The sequence below is a fragment of the Zophobas morio genome, unplaced genomic scaffold, assembly GCF_036711695.1.
Source record: "Zophobas morio isolate AGI-343-1 ecotype UQ-CSIRO unplaced genomic scaffold, CSIRO_AGI_Zmor_V1 ptg000024l, whole genome shotgun sequence".
Classification (NCBI taxonomy): Eukaryota; Metazoa; Arthropoda; class Insecta; order Coleoptera; family Tenebrionidae; genus Zophobas; species Zophobas morio.
This window is the reverse complement of record NW_026972129.1, coordinates 4,247,442-4,266,919: the sequence shown is the minus strand read 5'-3', so window position 1 is coordinate 4,266,919 and position 19,478 is coordinate 4,247,442. Positions and strand designations below refer to the sequence as shown.

The 19,478-nt window shown below is 32.8% G+C and overlaps 2 protein-coding genes across 2 annotated transcripts in view; one reads left to right on the top strand and one right to left on the bottom strand.

Annotated features, from left to right (window-relative positions):
* The window catches only part of LOC135134794 (zinc transporter ZIP11), a 195,063-nt gene extending 187,100 nt beyond the window's left edge, over positions 1-7,963 (bottom strand). The window contains exon 1 of the mRNA XM_064063627.1: positions 7,931-7,963. Coding sequence (XP_063919697.1) covers positions 7,931-7,948 — 18 coding nt within the window. The 5' untranslated portion in view covers positions 7,949-7,963. The remainder of the gene's footprint in view (positions 1-7,930) is intronic.
* Positions 7,964-10,911: 2,948 nt separating this feature from the next.
* The window catches only part of LOC135134791 (excitatory amino acid transporter 3-like), a 42,334-nt gene continuing 33,767 nt past the window's right edge, over positions 10,912-19,478 (top strand). Inside the window, exon 1 of the mRNA XM_064063624.1 lies at positions 10,912-11,512. Coding sequence (XP_063919694.1) covers positions 11,019-11,512 — 494 coding nt within the window. The 5' untranslated portion in view covers positions 10,912-11,018. The remainder of the gene's footprint in view (positions 11,513-19,478) is intronic.

Sequence of the window (19,478 nt, the reverse complement as noted above, 5' to 3'; positions counted from 1 at the left end):
TTCACGGATTCATTAATTTTTTTGAGTCACCCTGTATCTGCAAATCCAAAAATATGAATGGAATGATAAATCACTCATCATATTTTGTAAATTTTAGATAGGATTTATTCGGCAAACTTTTGAGCTGACGTCATCAATTTTTTGGAGGGGATAAAGAAATATATTTTTCAATTTTTCAAAGCATTCGGTTTTGCAGATTCAAAATTAAATTGCAAAATGTTGTTTCATAGTTTTGATTTTTTTCCAAAAATCTGGACGTTTCGGGTAAAAACTCAATTCAGAGTCATAAACTATATGTGTAGGACTATGTTATTTTATACAATCTTAAACCCATTTACTTTGTACAATTTGGAAGTGACGACATCGCAATAGTGGTGGGGATGATTAGACAAATTTTGGTTAGCGTTTTACCATCTACATGATATTCCTAATATAAATACAAAATTTTACAACAATCGGTCCAGTACTTTCAGAGATTATCTGTCTAATAAAAATCCGGGACGGCAGGCAGACGGACAAATCAGACGGACAGACACATGGGCGCCGGCAGGATTATTTGCAGGGGGGTGCACCCATACATTATAGGATATAGTATATTTGCTCCATTTACGAGATGAAATTTTAAAAAATCATTTAGAGTCAGGAGCAAGAAACTCTTTGTATAGTGAACCAAGAGCTATAAGGTTATATGGCCATCATAAAATCATCCCATTGTATCGAAGTTAAGTTGTTTACAATAGAAAAGGTTTTAGGGTCGTAAATAACGAGTCCACTACAGCTCGACCGGCTCTTGCGGTTTCGTTCAGGGGCGGCTTTCACTAAATATGAAAATCCACCACTCCACTATTTCTTTGCTACCTGCAGCCGCTGAGGGTTCCGAAATAACCACTCGCTTTGAAAGCCGGCCCTGTTAAATATGAGCAAGAAATGTTTAGAAGATGATTTATTGCCAATCGGTAAGCTTAGTGCGAACCACACAAAGGGGGTATTTATTTGCGGTCAACTAATTTTATGATGGCCATATAACCTTATACCTCTTGGTTCACTATATATATCGCATCAAATTCAAAATGAATTGGTTGAAATTTGTTCTGACGTTCTGAAGAGCAAAATAATTGAGGAGGTGAATCAGGCATCCGTTTTTTAAATTTTGGCTGATGAGACTGCTAATTTTAGTGGCACAGAACAATTATCGATTGGAGTTCGATATTTGCGTTGTGATCAAGACAATAAAAATCCAATAATTTGCGAAGAATTTTTAGGATATGTGCCGCTGCAAGAACTGAATGCGGAAGTGATTTCAAAAACTATTATCCACGTCCTAGAAGATTGCAATTTGGATTTAAATTAAAGTGTGTATTTTATACTAAGCCAGGGGGGTGCAAGTGCACCGCCTTGCACCCCCCTGCCGGCGCCCATGGACAGACAGACGGAAACGGGAGACCTATTTCTTCGTCCTTTAGGAGTCATGAAAGATCGAGAAAACGTAAAAGTAGAGAGTCGACCGACGGACTCGATTACAATGCTTACTTTGCTTACGCTCGGGAAGTAAAAAGACAAATGTGTGTTTTAAAATAAATTAATAAAATCATTGTCAGAGACTGATGAGAACTTTACTCGCAATACACACAACAAAAAAATGCTTGTTCATATACATAATTCCAATCATAATTCTTACTCTTATCTTTAAATTCCTCTTTCCATAAAAATTCGTACGTGTCGGGCATATTCTGTAAGTAGGTAGAAAAGTGAAATTAAATTTCCAAGAATATTTAATTGTAGGTACGTTATTGTGAGTATTTCTTAGTAATCTTAGAATTTTTCAACCCAAAATCTTAGAAATTAAGGTAGGTATCTAGTTGCCTCTCGGAATGTATTTTGAATGAAACAAATTGGTCGAAGGTTATTTCGACAAAACTTCTCTCGCCTCTGAAATACAATAAGCAAACCCAGCTTTTTCGAAAAATTATAAAATTTGATTATGCGAATTGTTATGGGAACCGGTATAAGTTAAAATTTTTTCCAAAAATTCTAGGTATCTAGGGTGAAAATTCTATACGGATTTACACACCACAAGTGCAGGAGTATCTTATTTGATAAAATTTAAAAAACTTTTTATTATAAATTTTGGAGATGACGTCATTCCATTGGTGGTGGAGATGATTAGCCAAATTTTAGTTAGCGTTCAACCATCTACATGGTATTCTTAATATACATATAAAATATGGCAATAATCGATCCAGTAGTTTCGGAGAACACTTGTCTAATAAAAAATGGATACAGACACCAGACAGACAGACAGACATACGGAAACAGAAGACCACTTCTTCCGCACTCTAGAACTCATGACACGTCGAGAAAATAGTACTGGACGTAGAATTGTTGACATAGGCCACTTATTAAAAACACTGAAATCAGTCATAATATGTTGGGTTGCACTTTAGATAATAATGAAATAACTCATGAAAATTGTTATGGTTTATACTAACGTCATTTGAGATACACCTGTTAAAACTTTTATGACTTAAGTGGCTTAAGCCAAACCACCCTTATAAGTCAAACTGGCTATTGTAAGCTTTGTAGAACCGAACCGCAAGATTATTACTGTCCATTGGTAGCATAATGTAGCTGTGAACTGAATTAAGTAATACAATAGGCAGTTTGACTTATAAGGGTGGTTTGGCTTAAGCCGCTAAAGTCATAAAAGTTTTAACAGGTGTATCTCAAATGAGGTTAGTATAAAAATTGTTTTCTACTACAAATGTAATATGTACGAAATATTCGGTAATTTTTGTACTGAACCTGAAAATCATATATACAAAGTCAATGATGCAGCTATTTGTGGAGCTATATCAAGGGGCGTAGGTTATTCTCAAATTTCAGAATTTTGTTCAGCTCTAGATATCCCTCAAATATCCCAAGCCACATATCGTAAAGCCGAGGCTAGAGTTCTAAAGAGCATCGAAGAACTTCTCGAAGAAGAAAGCAAAAAAAGCAGGTAAAGAAGAGTGCCGATTAGCAGTGGAGGCGGGGGAGCTAGATAATGATTGCGTCCCATATATTACCGTTATTGTAGATGGAGCTTGGAGCAAACGCTCTTACAAATCCAATTACAATCAGAGACCTTAAATATGTATAGACCGGCTATCACCCTAAATTCTAGTGCAATTTGTTGAAGCAGTTGCGTGCACATGAAACGCCGCCATTGCTGGTCCCTTTCTGTCAATCCTGATCCCATTTAACCTATAACGGGAACTATCTCAGTTCTCAGTTTTCGAGTTTTCGTTAACAGAAATAGCAAAGTCTGTTTGTTGGGTGCTGAGTGTGGCTGTTATTTGTTGGTTTTTTTGTTTATTGGACGTAGCTCCTGGTCAATGGTGTCGCGTTTGTTACGATAGTATTTAATAAATTAAGTGAACTTTGAACGAAAATGCCAGTAAGCTGTGCTGTACAGTGGTATCGTAATTCGAAATAAAAAAAGTAGTGGTGAAAAAGGTATTTCATTTCATCGGCAACACCTTACTATTCCAAATAAACTTGTTAAGATTTATAACTTTGAAATTGTTGAGATTTTAAATTTTGGCGCAATTTTGGTACTAAGCAATATGGCGACTGCCGGCTTCAAGTTTTAGGCCACATAACCGGTCTAAACATATTTAAAGTCTCTGATTACAATGCACTGTCTGGGGTAGGATGCATAATTGGTGCCGGAACTAAAAAAATACTTTATGTTGGGGTCAAAAACAAACTTTATAGTTTCTGTAAAATCTATATGAAACAGAAAAAAGAAAATTCCAACACATATTAACTGCTTTAAAAACTGAAAGCAAACATCTATGCCCATGTAAGCTTCATTTATCTTAGAGGGATTTAGAAAGTCTGAGGAACTTTACAATTTACCTTATAGGAGAATTATAGGCGACGAGGATATTAGCGTATTAAAAAAGGTTCGGGCTACAAAACCATATAGTGCACATTATTTAATTATTTTTTATAGAAAAAATTGAATGTAGAAATCACATACTTCGTAATTATTGTTCCAAAATTAGAGAAATAGTTAAAACAACGAAAGCATGTTCTTAAAAATAGTTTTCTAAAATTTAGAACAGCTATTATAAGTGCTATCAAATTTCCCAAAAATGAACCTATTCCTTTACATAAAAAATTGAAAGTCCTAAAAATGCTATTTTAAATGGACCGCAGCATATATTTGGTAATCACGAACAATGTGCAAGCTATTTTTGTTATAAAAGTGGACAGTCAAATGATATTTTATTTTCTACTTTCGCAAATGGTCTTTTATACGAACTTTACAAACAAGTTTTAAATAGAGTTGCAAATTTGTCGTCTAGTTTACTTTTTGATATTGACAAAAATGCTGTGGAATGCTACAATTCTGTCGTTAATAAATTTGTGGGAGGAAAAAGAATAAATTTTTCTGCACGAGAATCGTATCAAGGGCGATGCTTTGCTGCGGCAATAAGTTATAATAATAAGGGTACGTTCCTAATTCCGTTATTAAAAAAAAATTTGGGGAGGCTAATGTTGGTGTATATACCAAGGCGTTTGCGGAAAAAAATTGAAAAAAATAAAAACGATTAATAAAACTTAAACTTCTATTAAAAAGTTGCGTATCCAAAGTGCGGATTCCGGCAAAAATAATATCGTCGACAATGAACAAACGAAAACTATAGATATATATTACCTGAAGTATATGAAAGAAAAAAATCGAATTTATTAATAAAGCTGTCACAGAGTAATGTAAACGCCATTGAAAAAGCTACTCGCGGTCAGCGAATGTGTAGTGAATGGAGTAAAGAAAGGGCAAAATGAGAAACGCAGTCGTGGTGGACTCGAAATCAGCAACTCCGAAATATATTGAAAAAAGATTTATAATGTTAAGTTTTTTTTTGGCAATAAGTAAAAAATGTTGAATTTTTTGCGTTGCAGGGGTCTTTGCTTTATTCTTATTATTTTTATCTTGTTATTATTAGTATGATTTTATTGATTTCTTCGTTTTTATTATCCATACCATTGATTATTATTTACATATTACAGTATTTACCTACATTTATATATATTTGCTGCTTGCAAATTCTTTCCATCTATGCCTTGTAAGTACTCCCCTCTTAGGAATTGTAGTAATTTATAGTTGCAGTTTAATTTGCTTTACTGCACATATTGTTATAGACACATCCTATATTCCTAATATGGCTTGAATAAATGTATTCCATTAATAAAATTCCATTTAATTAATATCATTCATTTAATTAAAAGGGGGAATCAAATCAAAACAAGAACGTAGAAATGTCATCATATTTCTGTAAAAATTTTACTCGCATTTATCCTTCTTATTAATGTTATTGTCAGATACTTCAAATGGTGGTCAAATAAGTTTAATGTATTTAAAAGGTGCTCTATTGTTTAGGCCATAAATTACAGCTTACCGCCTCACCTAATATTTTGGGTTGCCTAACTTACCAAAATTTGCCCCAAATGCATTGCAGTTTTTTTACAATAACTAAAAGAAATAAAATTTTAGAAGAAAACGAAAAATGGCGCCTAAAGCAGAAAAAAATTTTCTATCACGTCGATATTTTTTAAAAGCACACCGAGTTATAGTTTTCGCTAAAAATCAGCTCGGGTTTTACGCACTTTATTTCTTATTTTAAAAACTGCTACGTTTTTTAAAAAATACAAAACTCTTCCTTAAACATTTTTATGTCATGAGCACGTACATATATCGCCCTGCTCTTCAACTGTTAAAATGAAGGCGCAAAATGGGTCGGCGTTTTGCCTTATTTTGGCATCCTTTAATGACTGTGTGGAGGTGCCTTAAGGCTTCCCTTGCCCCTGAAGTACATTCGAACAAAGACAGGTCCTTCTAAAAATAAAATAATAATTTTGGGATTTTTAAAATTTTTTTTATAACAACCCCTATAAAGTTAAAACAAACATATGTGTGGACTGTAAAGTACAGGTAAAGAAATATGCTATGCAGTGGCGGAAATAACACCCCGTAGTCCCTGCGCTACGGAGGACGTAATCCCAGCACCGACAATATCAAATACCTATAGAGCCAATGGGAAAAATAATTATTATTATCATCAGTGCACGTTTAACTTTGATTGTTTATGTTTATACATCGAAGGAATACTTATGACGATTAAACAATTAATTAAGCTAAAATGAAGCAAAACGTTCTGAATATTATTTTGAATAAGAAGCTGTTACTATAACAATAATTACGCAACATTAAGTACTGTATTTTCAAATTTCCGAAAAAAACTTGTAAATCGTTGTTAATTTGATGAATAAAAAAATTGTGACACATGAGTCAATTGAACCAGCGACTTTCACGTTAATAATTCAATATTTTTAGGATACCACCACTGAGTTTGCTACATGTGTAAAAAGTAATGATCTAATGATACAATTTAGATTTTTTGTTGCGAAAATTGGGACACTTACGTCAAAAATTCAAACTAGATTCATAAACCGCCCCTACATGGGTATGTTACTTTATAAAATCCAAATGGCTTTTATTAAAAAAAAAATTGAGGGGACATCATCAAATTTTTGGTGGGGATAATTAGACCCATTTTGTCAGCGTTTTACTGCCTACATGTTATTCCCAATATAAATATAAAAAATTTACAACAATCAGTGAGGTAGTTTTGGAGATTATCTGTCCTAAAAATATCGACACGGACGATAGGGAGAACAGATAAGCCGACAGATATGGGATACCTATTTTTTCGTGCTTTAAGTATAATAAAACTTCACATGAAAGTAGCTACAGTGGTAGTACCTAATTGTTTCCCTATGAACCCTATTACAATACTTCCTTAGCTTACGCCCGAGAAGTAAAAATATATATTACCCAAATACTAATGATTGATCCGATTCAGATATTTAAGTTAAATAGTACAGTCGACCTTTCACATACTTGCTTTTAAAACTTCAACTATGTAGGTATACCAACAATAAATGCTCAACTTATAGTATTTAACATTACTAGCATGGTAAAAGGGTTTTTACTGGCTCCAGAAGGTGACTGACACGCCTGCGGCTCGCCAGTCATATCCTTCTGTCCGCCAGTAAAAATCCGTTACCTTGCGTGTATTGTTCAATACTTTATTTGTTTCTCACTTGTAAATAACTATTATAAACTAGTTATTAAAAACTCTAGAAGGTCCAATATTTGAAGAAACATCGTATGAGCTTTAGACGTATTGCCTTGGAAACACACGTCAGCATGGCACTTATCATAGCAGTTATTGTGTCTAGTTCTGTCATTTAGATTTTTCGATTTATCGTTTTCGATGTATTGAAATGAGTGTGGCGGAAGCTATATTACTGAAGAAGCAGCAATTGTAAGTGAAAATTTGCCTGAATCAATTTTGGCTGCCCTTTCAACTTATAATAGTTTAAAATGTTTAAAATAAATGGCTGTATGAGCACGAGCAGGGCTGTAAAAATATGACTGGCTAGCCAGTAAAATTTTTACAGGCTATAGCCAGTTAAGTGACATTTTCATGTTGAATACAGTGATTTGGTAAATTGATGTTTACAAGTGAGGAACAAATAAAAGTGTATTGTACATTTTTCTTACATCACACAGTTATGTTAAGAGACTTACTGTAGAAACCAGAAAATTTTGGATGTCAATGTTATTCCATTATCACAAAGTGTAAAACATCTTTAAGTATTGTGACCTTATTTTTTTAGTTTCGTCATTTTTTATATTGTGAGCATGCTGACAATAGATACAACGTGATAAATCTCTTAAACTTCAAACGTTAGACTATATCGAAATTTTCAAAATAACAAAAATGATTTCCAAGATTTTTTGGCTGCGACTGTAGAAAATTCCTTGTTTCCGATGCACTGAAATCTGTTCGACTGGAATGAGTGTCAATAAACTTACTGCCATATTTTTCTTCATAAAGGCTCTATTTGGCACTGCAGTAGGGTAGCTGAACGCTGGTGTATTGGATACGAGGGGTGTAAAAATATTATTAATACTGCATTATTATTAACTGTTGGCTAAATTTATGTATTTATACCAATGACATTGTTTATACAATTTTTATGTGTCATTAAAAGAAGAGCGTCATGAGTTTAAGAACTGTGCGAATCGGGAGATATGTGCATATGAACAGCGTGGTACGGCATCGAACAATTAGTTGGCGGACTGTATTGCACTGAGTCGAGTTGTTATCGTTTGTTTTTTAAGTGCAATAAGCACCTACACATAGGCGCCGACTACTCATCGCACTGTCGAAAATCTCAAGCGACCGCTCATCGTGTAGGGTAAATGTGTACAAGAGTGCGAATATGTATAAGAGTACGCGGCTTATTAGTGCCATCTGGGTAAGATGAAGTTATACAATTCAGAATTTAATGCTAAACCTGAGATAAAGGTGCAAAAGTGACCTGAATATAGTTTATAGTTTGGTCGTACCGACGATTTTATGCTCACACGTTGTGTGGATGTAATTTTTACCGCTCATAGTTTTAGTTTTTTGTAAGGTACGTACTAGTTCTTTTATTTTACAGTAATAATTTTCATTAGCTGTAACTTTTAAGGTCTCGTTATACACTAACAGTTTTATACTTTCTATCCATCAAAAGCTTTTAACTTTGAAAACATTAGGTTATGTACAAATGTACAAGAGTGCGCAGCGAGGTATTGTATAAGATTGCGCATTGCTTGCAATACGTAGTCTAATAGTCTTGGAGATACATATCATACGATAATGAATTATTTAACTCTACTACTTTGTACTGCTTCTCAAGTTGTGTGGTGGTGGTTATGGTGATTTTTTTTGTTATTTTTACTTCCTGAGCGTGTTGTAATCGAGTCCGTCGACCGACTCTCTACTTTTACGTTTTCTCGACTTTTCAAGACCCCTAAAGTACGAAGAAATATGTCTCCTGTTTTATGTGTAGTCTCTAGTCACTTATTTCCATTTATTTTCACCTTAGAAACAACGATTTTTTCATAAAATTTAATGCGCACTCACAAGCGTTCAAATGCGCACTCTTGTGCAATGAACTGTTTAAGAGTGCGCATTTACACATCTTGACAAAAATTGAAATTACTCTTAAAATATAGTGGTCTTGGGACGTACAATTAAATATATCTGATCTCTAAACATGTATACAACGAACCCATATCATAAAATTTGTCTATCCAAAAAAATTAAAAAGTTATTGACAATTTTCCACTAAGTGCGTACTCTTGTACACATTTACCCTATGCAAATGTGCGACCTTGATTACCGTTCGAACGCAGTTGTGTACGCCTATGAATTGAAACCGCCTTGCCACTCTTTACGATTCATTCAAAATGGTTCTATTGCCTTGCTAAACACATTTTATAGTAAAAACCTACTTGATTTTACTATTAATTATTATTATTATTTGATTATTATTTACAACTGACGTCAATTGCAATCAGCTTGTAATATTAGTCAATTAACAAGAAAATTAAAACGAAATCTGATGTTAACGTCAATATACATTCTGCGAAAAGTATTTTAATTACAAAAGCGATGCCATTGAAATTGGCGTTGAAAAACATAAATCGTTTTGAATAAGATAAAATTTCCTTTTCCATAATATTTTTGAAATTATGAACACACGTAACTCACTGTCTTTGAAAGTTTTAAGTGTATAATCAGAAGTGAACGTAGAAACACTGAGATATCACGAACGACGGATATGAAAATTTGTTCATATTAAAGATCCTTAGGAAAAAAGTTATCAAGTGTCACTATTATCATTTACAGTAGAAATCACAAGAGTAGGAACAGAGTAGTACAAAACAATTATCGTGACGGTACAACGACGTTAAAGTAACTTATCTAGAGATGTAATCGAGTTGTTAGTGTAATATAAACCTTGGAAATATTTCAACAAAATTTTTATGACTTTGGTACTATTTTCACTAATCTGTAGGTATGTGACTTATGGATATAGTTTAATCATTTTTACTACATTATTTTCTAGAACAATATTCCAAAAACTATTTTTGGTTCAAATAAGTGAATGCTAAAGTATGAAGAGTTTTATAATTTTTCACAATGTGTGGCAAGTCCAGAGGTATATACATATATACACATATGTTCGCTTGCTGTTTTATTCTGCAAAAAGCCGTAGTAATAACCGTTGCCTATTTCATTGAAATCTGCATTTTTATATCGAACATGGTCCGAAATTGAAAATTTATACCAGTTTATATTGTATCTATTAGGCTCATAAAATATTATATGTAAAATATTTAATCTGATACATGTACAGGGTTGTTAAAAAGTATAGATACGGCTAAATATTTCCGAAACGGTTTATCAGAACTCATTGAAATTTGGTACATAAGTAAACGTATTCGAACTCTATCCTCTGAAATATTATTCAGATTTCCATCAACATTTGTGTTGGAGATACAAAGCCAACTTGATTTTTTAAAAATATTTTATTTGTTTTTTTTTGCATTTAATCTGTATTTGCAGTTGCAAAAAAAGTAAGTTGTAAAAAACAATGGCTCTAGAGTAACATTTCACGAGTTTTCAAAGTATGGGTTTTACATATGAAGTTTAAAACAATTTAATTTGCACCGAAGACTGTAGGCCTCTGTTCTCGATAACAACCTGAATTAAAAGATGTTATACCTTACTTCGATTACGACTGAGATCGTAGAAAAAAATTATAAAGAGTTGTGTTTTATTTATGAATTCTTAAGTCTCACCTGTCAGTATTGTATTTTTTAAATTTATTAGAGGTATATAGTTTAAATATACACACGTTGAAACTCATACGTTATCTACATAATATAAAAAAAGATAAATAATTATTATGTTTCATCCGGTTTTATCTTAATAATTCTACTACAGTTAAAACTTTTATGAACATACTCGCATTATTAGGTACCTATCCTTCAGTTAAGTTGTAACCACTTACCGTTAAACACAGACTTTAACTTATCTGCATATATACTGATTTTTTTTCTAAGAATGGAAGAAAATCATGTACCGAAGCAAATCTCTGAAGTGGAGATACCTGATAGTGACGAAAAAAAACCTAATAAAGTAGTGACGTGCTTAAAAGCCAATGCTTTAACTCTGGCGACTGTAGGAGGTGTAATATGTGGAATTATTGTGGGTATTATTTTGAAAGAAACTGTAGGTACATTCACGAAAAGGGAAGTGATGTACGTCGGTTTTGTAGGAGATGTATTTTTAAGAATGTTGAAATCTTTAATTCTGCCATTAATTATCTCTTCTCTGGTATCGGCAATAGCCAGTTTAGACATATCTTTATCTGGACGAATTGCTGCACGGATCATTCTCTTCTATATATCAACAACTGTTATAGCAGTTGCGCTTGGAATTCTTTTGGTAGCTACTATTCAACCAGGAGCAAATCATGCCGGTGACGTCGGTACAGAAAATGACGGGGAAGGTCAGAGAAATATAACCACAGTAGATAGTTTGTTGGATCTTGTTAGGTAAGTTTAGTTTTAGATTTTTTATTCTGTTGTTAGCATTAAACATTTTTATATACTGAATTCAATTGAAATACTTGGTTAAGTAATTTCTTAAGTTACTTTTTATTTGTTAGTGGATGAAGTTAACCCTAGCTTTGTAGAAAGTTATTTACCAATTTTTTTGGCTACTTTGGCGCCCTTTAAACATTCTATCCGGTGGTATCAGAGTGCAAAAAATATCCAGATCGCGACGAAAACAAAAACTTTATCTGTTTACGGAATTCAGATTCAATGTTTTCTTTTTATTAATAGAATCGCAAATTTGGTTCTCATATGTAACTACTAGACTCTATAAATTGTCAGATGTCAAAGAAATTTAATTCGTGTAGTCGTGAAGCAATTAAATTTTCACATATATGTATCTGTAACACTTACGGCTACTTTTATGTCTTTTAAACGTTTCATAACTCCCGAGAGTACGAAAAAGTAGGTCTAGCGTTTCCGTCTATCTGTGGGTCGTCTGTCTGTCTGTCGACTATTTGTGTCGATTTTAATTAGACAGATAACCACTGGACCGACTGTTGTTAAATTATATATGTACCTATGTTAGGTATATCGTGGAGATGGTAAAACGCTAACCAAAAATTCCAATAGTAAATAATATATTTAGTCCTAAATTTGAGGTTCATTAATTATTATTAATATTATTGATAAGAGTACTGTGTACTCAAATTTTGGAGAAGATGTGGTGAGCCGTCTTTGATTTGATCAAAAAAATAAATTTGCTTAGGTATTCATTAATTGTGTGGCCTAGATGTAAAACCTACCACCTTGAAAACATTTACATTTCAAGTTAGCTGAATTCTAGTGGCACATATCACACGTGTGTTTAGACTCTGAAAAGCATAGATCTACTTATCTCTATAAAATTCTAGGTTAAACTTATACCTTAGGTCCTTAGGTCCAAAACCAACTGTATCCACAAAATGTGTTGAAGCAAAACCAGCCATATCCACACAACCAGTGGTATTCTGTATTATCATTAATGATTGTGGCAGTATAATTAAAAAAACACTTCCTAATTTAAGTAGTACATCAGTATAGCCCATCCCATCGAGTTGTCTACCATTCATTGTGTTTCGTTTATGTGTTTAAGCTTAGCAACCACAGGTATCAGTGAGATGTTAGTGTGGCGACCTATGTGTTTACCCCCACTTGCCGAAAGATAGTACTTTCGCGTTATTTGGGGGAAAACCAACCAGTGGACGGAAATAGCTACTTCCCGGACAAAAGCCCCGCTGGACTAACACAGAAATCATTTTAACCTACGGAGAATGCCGTACAGACCTAGATGAAACAATCAGGACTCTTATCGAACGGTATCCCTATGAAGAATTTACCAAATTCAAAGTACACAGAATAATAAACTTATTTGAAGATACGGGAAGTGTACAAGACCTAAAACGAGTGAAAAAAACAAGGTGTTAAATACACCTAGCAAAATTATTTCCATTCAAGTTAGAATGAATTCCTGAACCTAAAAAAATTTTGCACCCTCGAAAAGGTTGTAGCCGAGCAACTGAAAATTAGTATTTTCTTAAAATTCATAAAATAACGCTTGGCAAACAGGTATTAAATTCCCGCAAGGGTGTCCAAAATGCGAGGAATGCAGTTTTTGTTTCATAGCTACGTATTTTTTAATACTTTTTGGAATTATTTGCGCAATAATTTATCGTTTTTTGTCTAACCAGACGTATTTCGGAGATGAATTTTTCCATACAGTATTTATTTTTCATGTTTAATCAAGTGATGCAAAACTTAATTAATTCAAAATTAAATTAAGGCATGGAAAATTAACTTTTTCAAGATAATGATTATTCTCACCGGTTCATATTAATCCTCATCTATCAAAATACCTACATTTCAAATTTTATAACAATCCGTTCAAAAATACCTGAGTTATTGCGCCCGAAATTGTTATGTGGGACACCCGGTATTTTGCATGTTTTGAATGGGATTTATTCAGCAAAATTTTGAGATGGCGTCCTCAACTTTTTGGGAGGCGATAAACCGATAAATTATTATTAACGATTTACCATGCTTACGATAACCTTAATCCGTTTGCAAGATTTCAAAGCTATCGGTTTTGCAGTTTCAAAGTTCACTAGCAAAATGTTTTTTTTTTAATCTGTATGTCTGGGGTGAAAATTCAACAGTCATACACACAATCCCGGAATTATTATGTTATTATACACAAAATTTTAATAAGGTTTATTACTGTAATTTTTGGAAATGACAGCATCCCGTTGTTGGTGGAGATGATTAGCCAAATTGTGGTTAGTGTTTTACCATCTACTTGATATTCCTAACATACATGTAAAATTTGATAAGTCTGCTAGTTTTAGATTATCTGTCTAATAAAAATCGATACAGACAGACGATAGATGACAGACAGACGGAAACCGGCGTCTTATTTTTTCCAACTCTTGGAGTCATAAATCGTTTACAAAACACAAAAGTAGCTTAAGCTCGCGAAGTAAATTTAGGAACGTTTTGCTCCATCTGTTTTGAGGAGACAAAATCAATCAAATTTCATTTTCTGTTATGTTATGACAAATGCTTGCCGCTGCTGATGTTTGGTATCTGAACGTGCTAATAGTTTCTAAATATAAATATAAATTGTCGAAGTTAAGCGTGTTCTGAGAATACATTTTTTCCTATTGGTTATCTGCTTTAAATATATTTGATATAGCCCGTATTTGTGCGGACCATTCCGCCTTGGAATTTATGCCACTGGTTTTTACTTAATAGATGTTAACGCAAAATAAAAATCTAAAAATCTAATTTTAAAATTTTTCATGAAAGTACGTTTTGTTGGTCCATGCTTCAAGAGCGAGGGAAGTTTTGTCGAAATAACCTTCGACACATTTTTTTTCTACCTCTTGCAGTGACAGTCACATGTGTCGATGATGTAAGTGCAACTAGTAAGAAATCATTAGAATCACAAATTTTGTAGAAAAAAACGTTAAGGAACATTTTCATGTGTTTTCCAATAATTAATACATTTTAATGATGACTGGCCTAAAATCTACAAGAGATGGCTTGTATAAGAAAACAGTTGCGAATAAATTGTCATATGGAACTTTTTTTTTTATGTATACATTTAAAAAACTAAAGGTACACTACTACTTTAATTTAAAATAGTGTTTAATTTTTATTTTTATGAATAATATAAGAAAGAAATCTCGATGTGAAGTTACTGATATGAATTCATAAAAATTTTGTGAATATTATCAACGTAAGTGTATAATAATGAATAACATCAACTTTATTTTCAACAGAAAATTGAGAGGTATTTCCCAAAATACCTTAATTCTTCACACGTAAACGCATATACACTGTCAGAATGTTGGATCAACTTTGCACTACAATACCTAGAAAACTATTCATATGTATGTGGTGTTGTTAAAGTTAAGAACTGGATTATATAAAATGTTAATATCTTGTGGTAGAAGTGGTTGATGTATTTGATTTTTTATTGGTGAAATGGATTAATTCATTCCACATTCGATTATGCCAAGGATTGCTAGTTAAGTTTTTACGTCTTACTGGGCAATTAAATTTGAAGTAGATTGTTTCTAATGTTGCTGGAAGATCAGTCAATTTATTTTGTACCTTACAACCAAAAATGAACAACAATTTAAATTCGACTGTTTGAAACAGCAATATTGTTGCACTTTTACACGTGGCACAGATGTCCTGACATTTCGCAGACACTTTCAAAGAATTTTTTCAAAGAAAATATTGTTAGAATTTAAAAACTTATTTCTTGAATGAATTTACGCAACACTCATGTGTTATTGCAGGGTAATGATGTGTTAAATACTTGTGGGACCATACTTTCCTTCCCTAGCAACAAATATCGTAAATGTTATAGAGAGATAAAAATGCGTAGTGTAGTGTTTATAGGAATGTAGAAATAAATTTCTCTTATTGTTTTCATTATTAAATTGTGGTAGGTTTTTGGGGAAATATGTGTATTGCAGGTACGCAGCATTAATACCATATAAAAATTTCTGTTTTTATTCTTATTTCATATGGTATATTCGAATACTTATTCGAAGTCTGTAATGTCCGTAACACTTATTTAGGATTGTGAATCCTAGGAATTAACCATAAAACTGAACATTTTAGGATAACGTAACAGGGCTATTAGAAAATGTCAATTTTTGAAGTACTGTTTAAGTGTCTTAGAAATTTGAGATGGCAGTCGTTAAATATATATATAAGTGCTTAGGTGCATATGCTCTCGAAAATAAGTCACGTCAAAATATACCTACTTGTACAGTGAAATGGTTGAATGCAAGTAAATATTACCTAATGTTGTTGTACTTATTGCATTGCTAATATTTGACATAATATGACTCTCTCTTAAATCTTCACGTTTTGGTTTTATATTAACAATTGCCTTTGTTTTTTTCATCGTATGGGTTACTTCAACCGGTTGTGAAATATTAAAAGATTTGATATTGTATTATTATTATTACCCCAATAAACTGTATAAATGGATTATTTTGAGATAAAACCGAATGAATTGAATGTTGATCTCGTCTTAGATGACTTTATTACAGATTCGAGTTGGCACGCGAAACTTGATAAAAATTGATAATGTAAGTCGAAAAAAAAGTGGCCTACATATGTTTAAATAGCAATTTCCTACTTTTATTGAAACTTACTTATACCTACTAAATTTAAATAATTTAAAGACTAATAAATCTTTAAATTATTTAAGTTCGTTTTAAGGAATTTGTAATTATTTTTTTAATATTCGTTCTGTAGTTGACATTGCTGTTGGAAAAATAAATTATTATTGTTATTATTATAAAGATAGGTCGAATTATAAAGTTAAGTAATTAGTTTTCAAAGTTAATCTATAAACTGCAACAATTTTGACAAAAAATAAATTCGTAATAATTGTAAAATGTTTTTTTGAGGTGAAACCAAATCTATTATATATAGCCTATATTTTTCAACTACCAGACCTATCGGATTTGGAAGTATTAAATCAAAATTACTACCCTTCAGTAGTACGTTGTCATACACATCTGTGTGTTCTAATCTGATGAAATAATAAAAAGAGAACGGATGATCCATAATTATTCTAATGCAACTTTAATCTGCACTTAATGGCGTCATTCCTATATTATATGTTTTTTTTTAAATCTGAAGCACTACGGTAAAAAGAATAGTTAAATTAAAAATGTCATTCCAACTGTACAAGAATCTTTAAAAACTGGTCGAAGGTTATTTCGCCAGAATTTCCCTCGACCCCAAAGCAGAACAAATACAAAGGGTAATTGAAAAATTATACAATTTGCGATATTTTATTTGCGATAACATCCATACATAAAACAATATATAGATAATAGCAGTAACAGTGTAAGAAAAAACCCTGCGTCACGGGGATGTAAATTCCAAGAGGACGTAGTACTCACAAGTGTGAACAATATGAAATATACATATTCGAAACAGATAACTAACGGTGAAATATGTTTTCTCCATGTCTCAGTACATGCTTAGCTTCGACCGTTTACGATGATGCTAAAACACGGAGGTAGAAAAGACCGGAGGGAAGGTGTCGTGAATTTTGTGACACAGACTCAGGCACCGTTTATGACCCTACTTGAAATGCGCGCTGTGCTAAGCTCCACCCTCTAAATGTTTAGCAGTCATAACCAGTGGCGGGGCAACATATTTTATGTTGACAACCTTATATATAAGTCTCTAAATGTTATTATGATCTTTAATTATAATCAAAAATATTCAAATTAAAAACACCAACAACACGTCCAAAACTACAACAGCACAACTAAACTCGAAACTCAAGAACGAACAATTGCATATAAACAGCACGTGTTACGTGATAGTACGCCAGTGGAAATCCAAACTCTGTCAGCTGTTGAGTGTAGGAGCGCGTTTGCGTCGGGCTGGCAAATATTGGCGCCTTGTTCAAATAAGATCATAACCGGTGTCTGACCGGGTCTTGAACGATGCCAGAATCGTTACATTGCTAGCATACGGTACGCTCCCTCCGGTCTCTTCTACCTCCGTGTACTAAAAGAATTAGACTATTAGCACGTTCCGATAACAAGCATTTGTGTTAAAAGAAAATGAAATTCAATCGATTTTATCTCTTTAAAACAGAGGACAGGAGTAATTTAATTCATTAAGCGACACTGGAGCAAAACGGGTCGAATATAATTTAGGGCCACTTGTTATTATGATAATTATTTTTTATTGTATTTATATATGGGCGCACGTCATCAAATTGGTGGGGATGATTAGACAAATTCTGATCAGTGTTTTACTATCTACATGATATTCATAATGTACATACAAAATTCGTTTCAGAGATTATATGTCTAATGAAAATCGACGCAGACGACATACAGACAGAAACAGACCACTTTTTTCGTACCCTAGAGGCTATGAAGCGTCGGGGAAATATTGTAAATAGCAAACCGTCCGATGGGCTCGATAAATACGTCCCCAGCGTTGGCTAAAATTTTGTATTTATGTTAGAAGTATCATGTAGATGGTAAAACTTTAATCAAAATGTGACGAATCATGTTCATAATCAACGGGATGACGTTCCCACTAAAATTTACAAGAGTAAATGTTCCTCTACTTGCAGTATTAATCCGTGTTGAATTTTTACCATAGGCATTCAGATTTTTGAAAAAAAAAAATCAAAATTTTATAACAACATTTTACAATTTGACTTTGAACCTGCAAAACTAAATGTTCTAAAATTTTGCAAACGTTTTAAGGTGATCTTAGGCATAGTAAATAGTTAGTAAAAATGTATCCCTTTTAACCACCCCCAAAATGATGATGTTATCTTACAATTTTGCCGAATAAATGTTACACAAATTTTATAAAATAACATACTCGTGCATGTGTAGTTTATGGATTCGTGTTGAGGTATTACCCTATACATTGCAGATTTTTGGAACCAAAACTCCAATTATATAACAACACTTTGCAATTTAATTTTGAAACTGCAAAACCGAATGCCCTGAAATCTTGCAAACATATTGTTTGTCGTAAGCATGGTTAAGCCGTACTTAATCAAAATTTATCCGTTTACCTCCTCCCAAAAAACTTTTTATTGGACTTCAGGAGCGAGAGCGGTTCTGTCGAAATAACATTTGCAGCATTTTTTGATGTAGTTTTTTTGAGTTTACCGGTAAGTTCAAAATTGTTGTTTACAAAACATACCTTTACTCTTTGGATTTGTTAATGTATGTTAAACAAGTCTACACAAATAATTAAATATTCGTCGATATTTCCTCTCATGTGTTAGTGTAGTCTTCAGAAATTTCAAAGGTAATATTTGTGAGTAAATTTCGACACTTCTGAGCAATTTATTGAAAACGCTATTGGGTAATATTTTTAATGCCGAGAATTCTTGGTGTCACTTCAAAGAATGCATAAAAGTCTTACTGTTAACCATGGCATTATTTTATTTTTTATGACCATTTGATTTTAGCTTGCATTTGCATTAATCGCAATTTCGCATCGAAAAGTTATTCAGTTTGAGCTCAAATGATGAACAATGCAAATTTTCTGCCTGCTGCAAAATTAATTTGATATTGATGTTTTCACCAGCATTATATTTTTATTTGTATACGGAAATCTATTGTGGATTGTTGGATTGTACAGGGTTTCTATAAGTGATTATAAGGTTGAAGTAGGACATGGATGCGTGCCGCCTATCACTTTATATGGACTTTATTTAAATGCCCAAGGACTCACGACAAACACCACACCCTTCTGTATTATTACAATAAAAAAAAACCAAATTTATTGGTTAAAATGGGTGCCGTAAGCGTTAAAAAACACAAAAAAAGCTTGAAAAGTATAATTTCTGAAGCTTTTTAATGAATTGTTTGAATCTACAAACGCCAGAAGGTGGAAAATATAC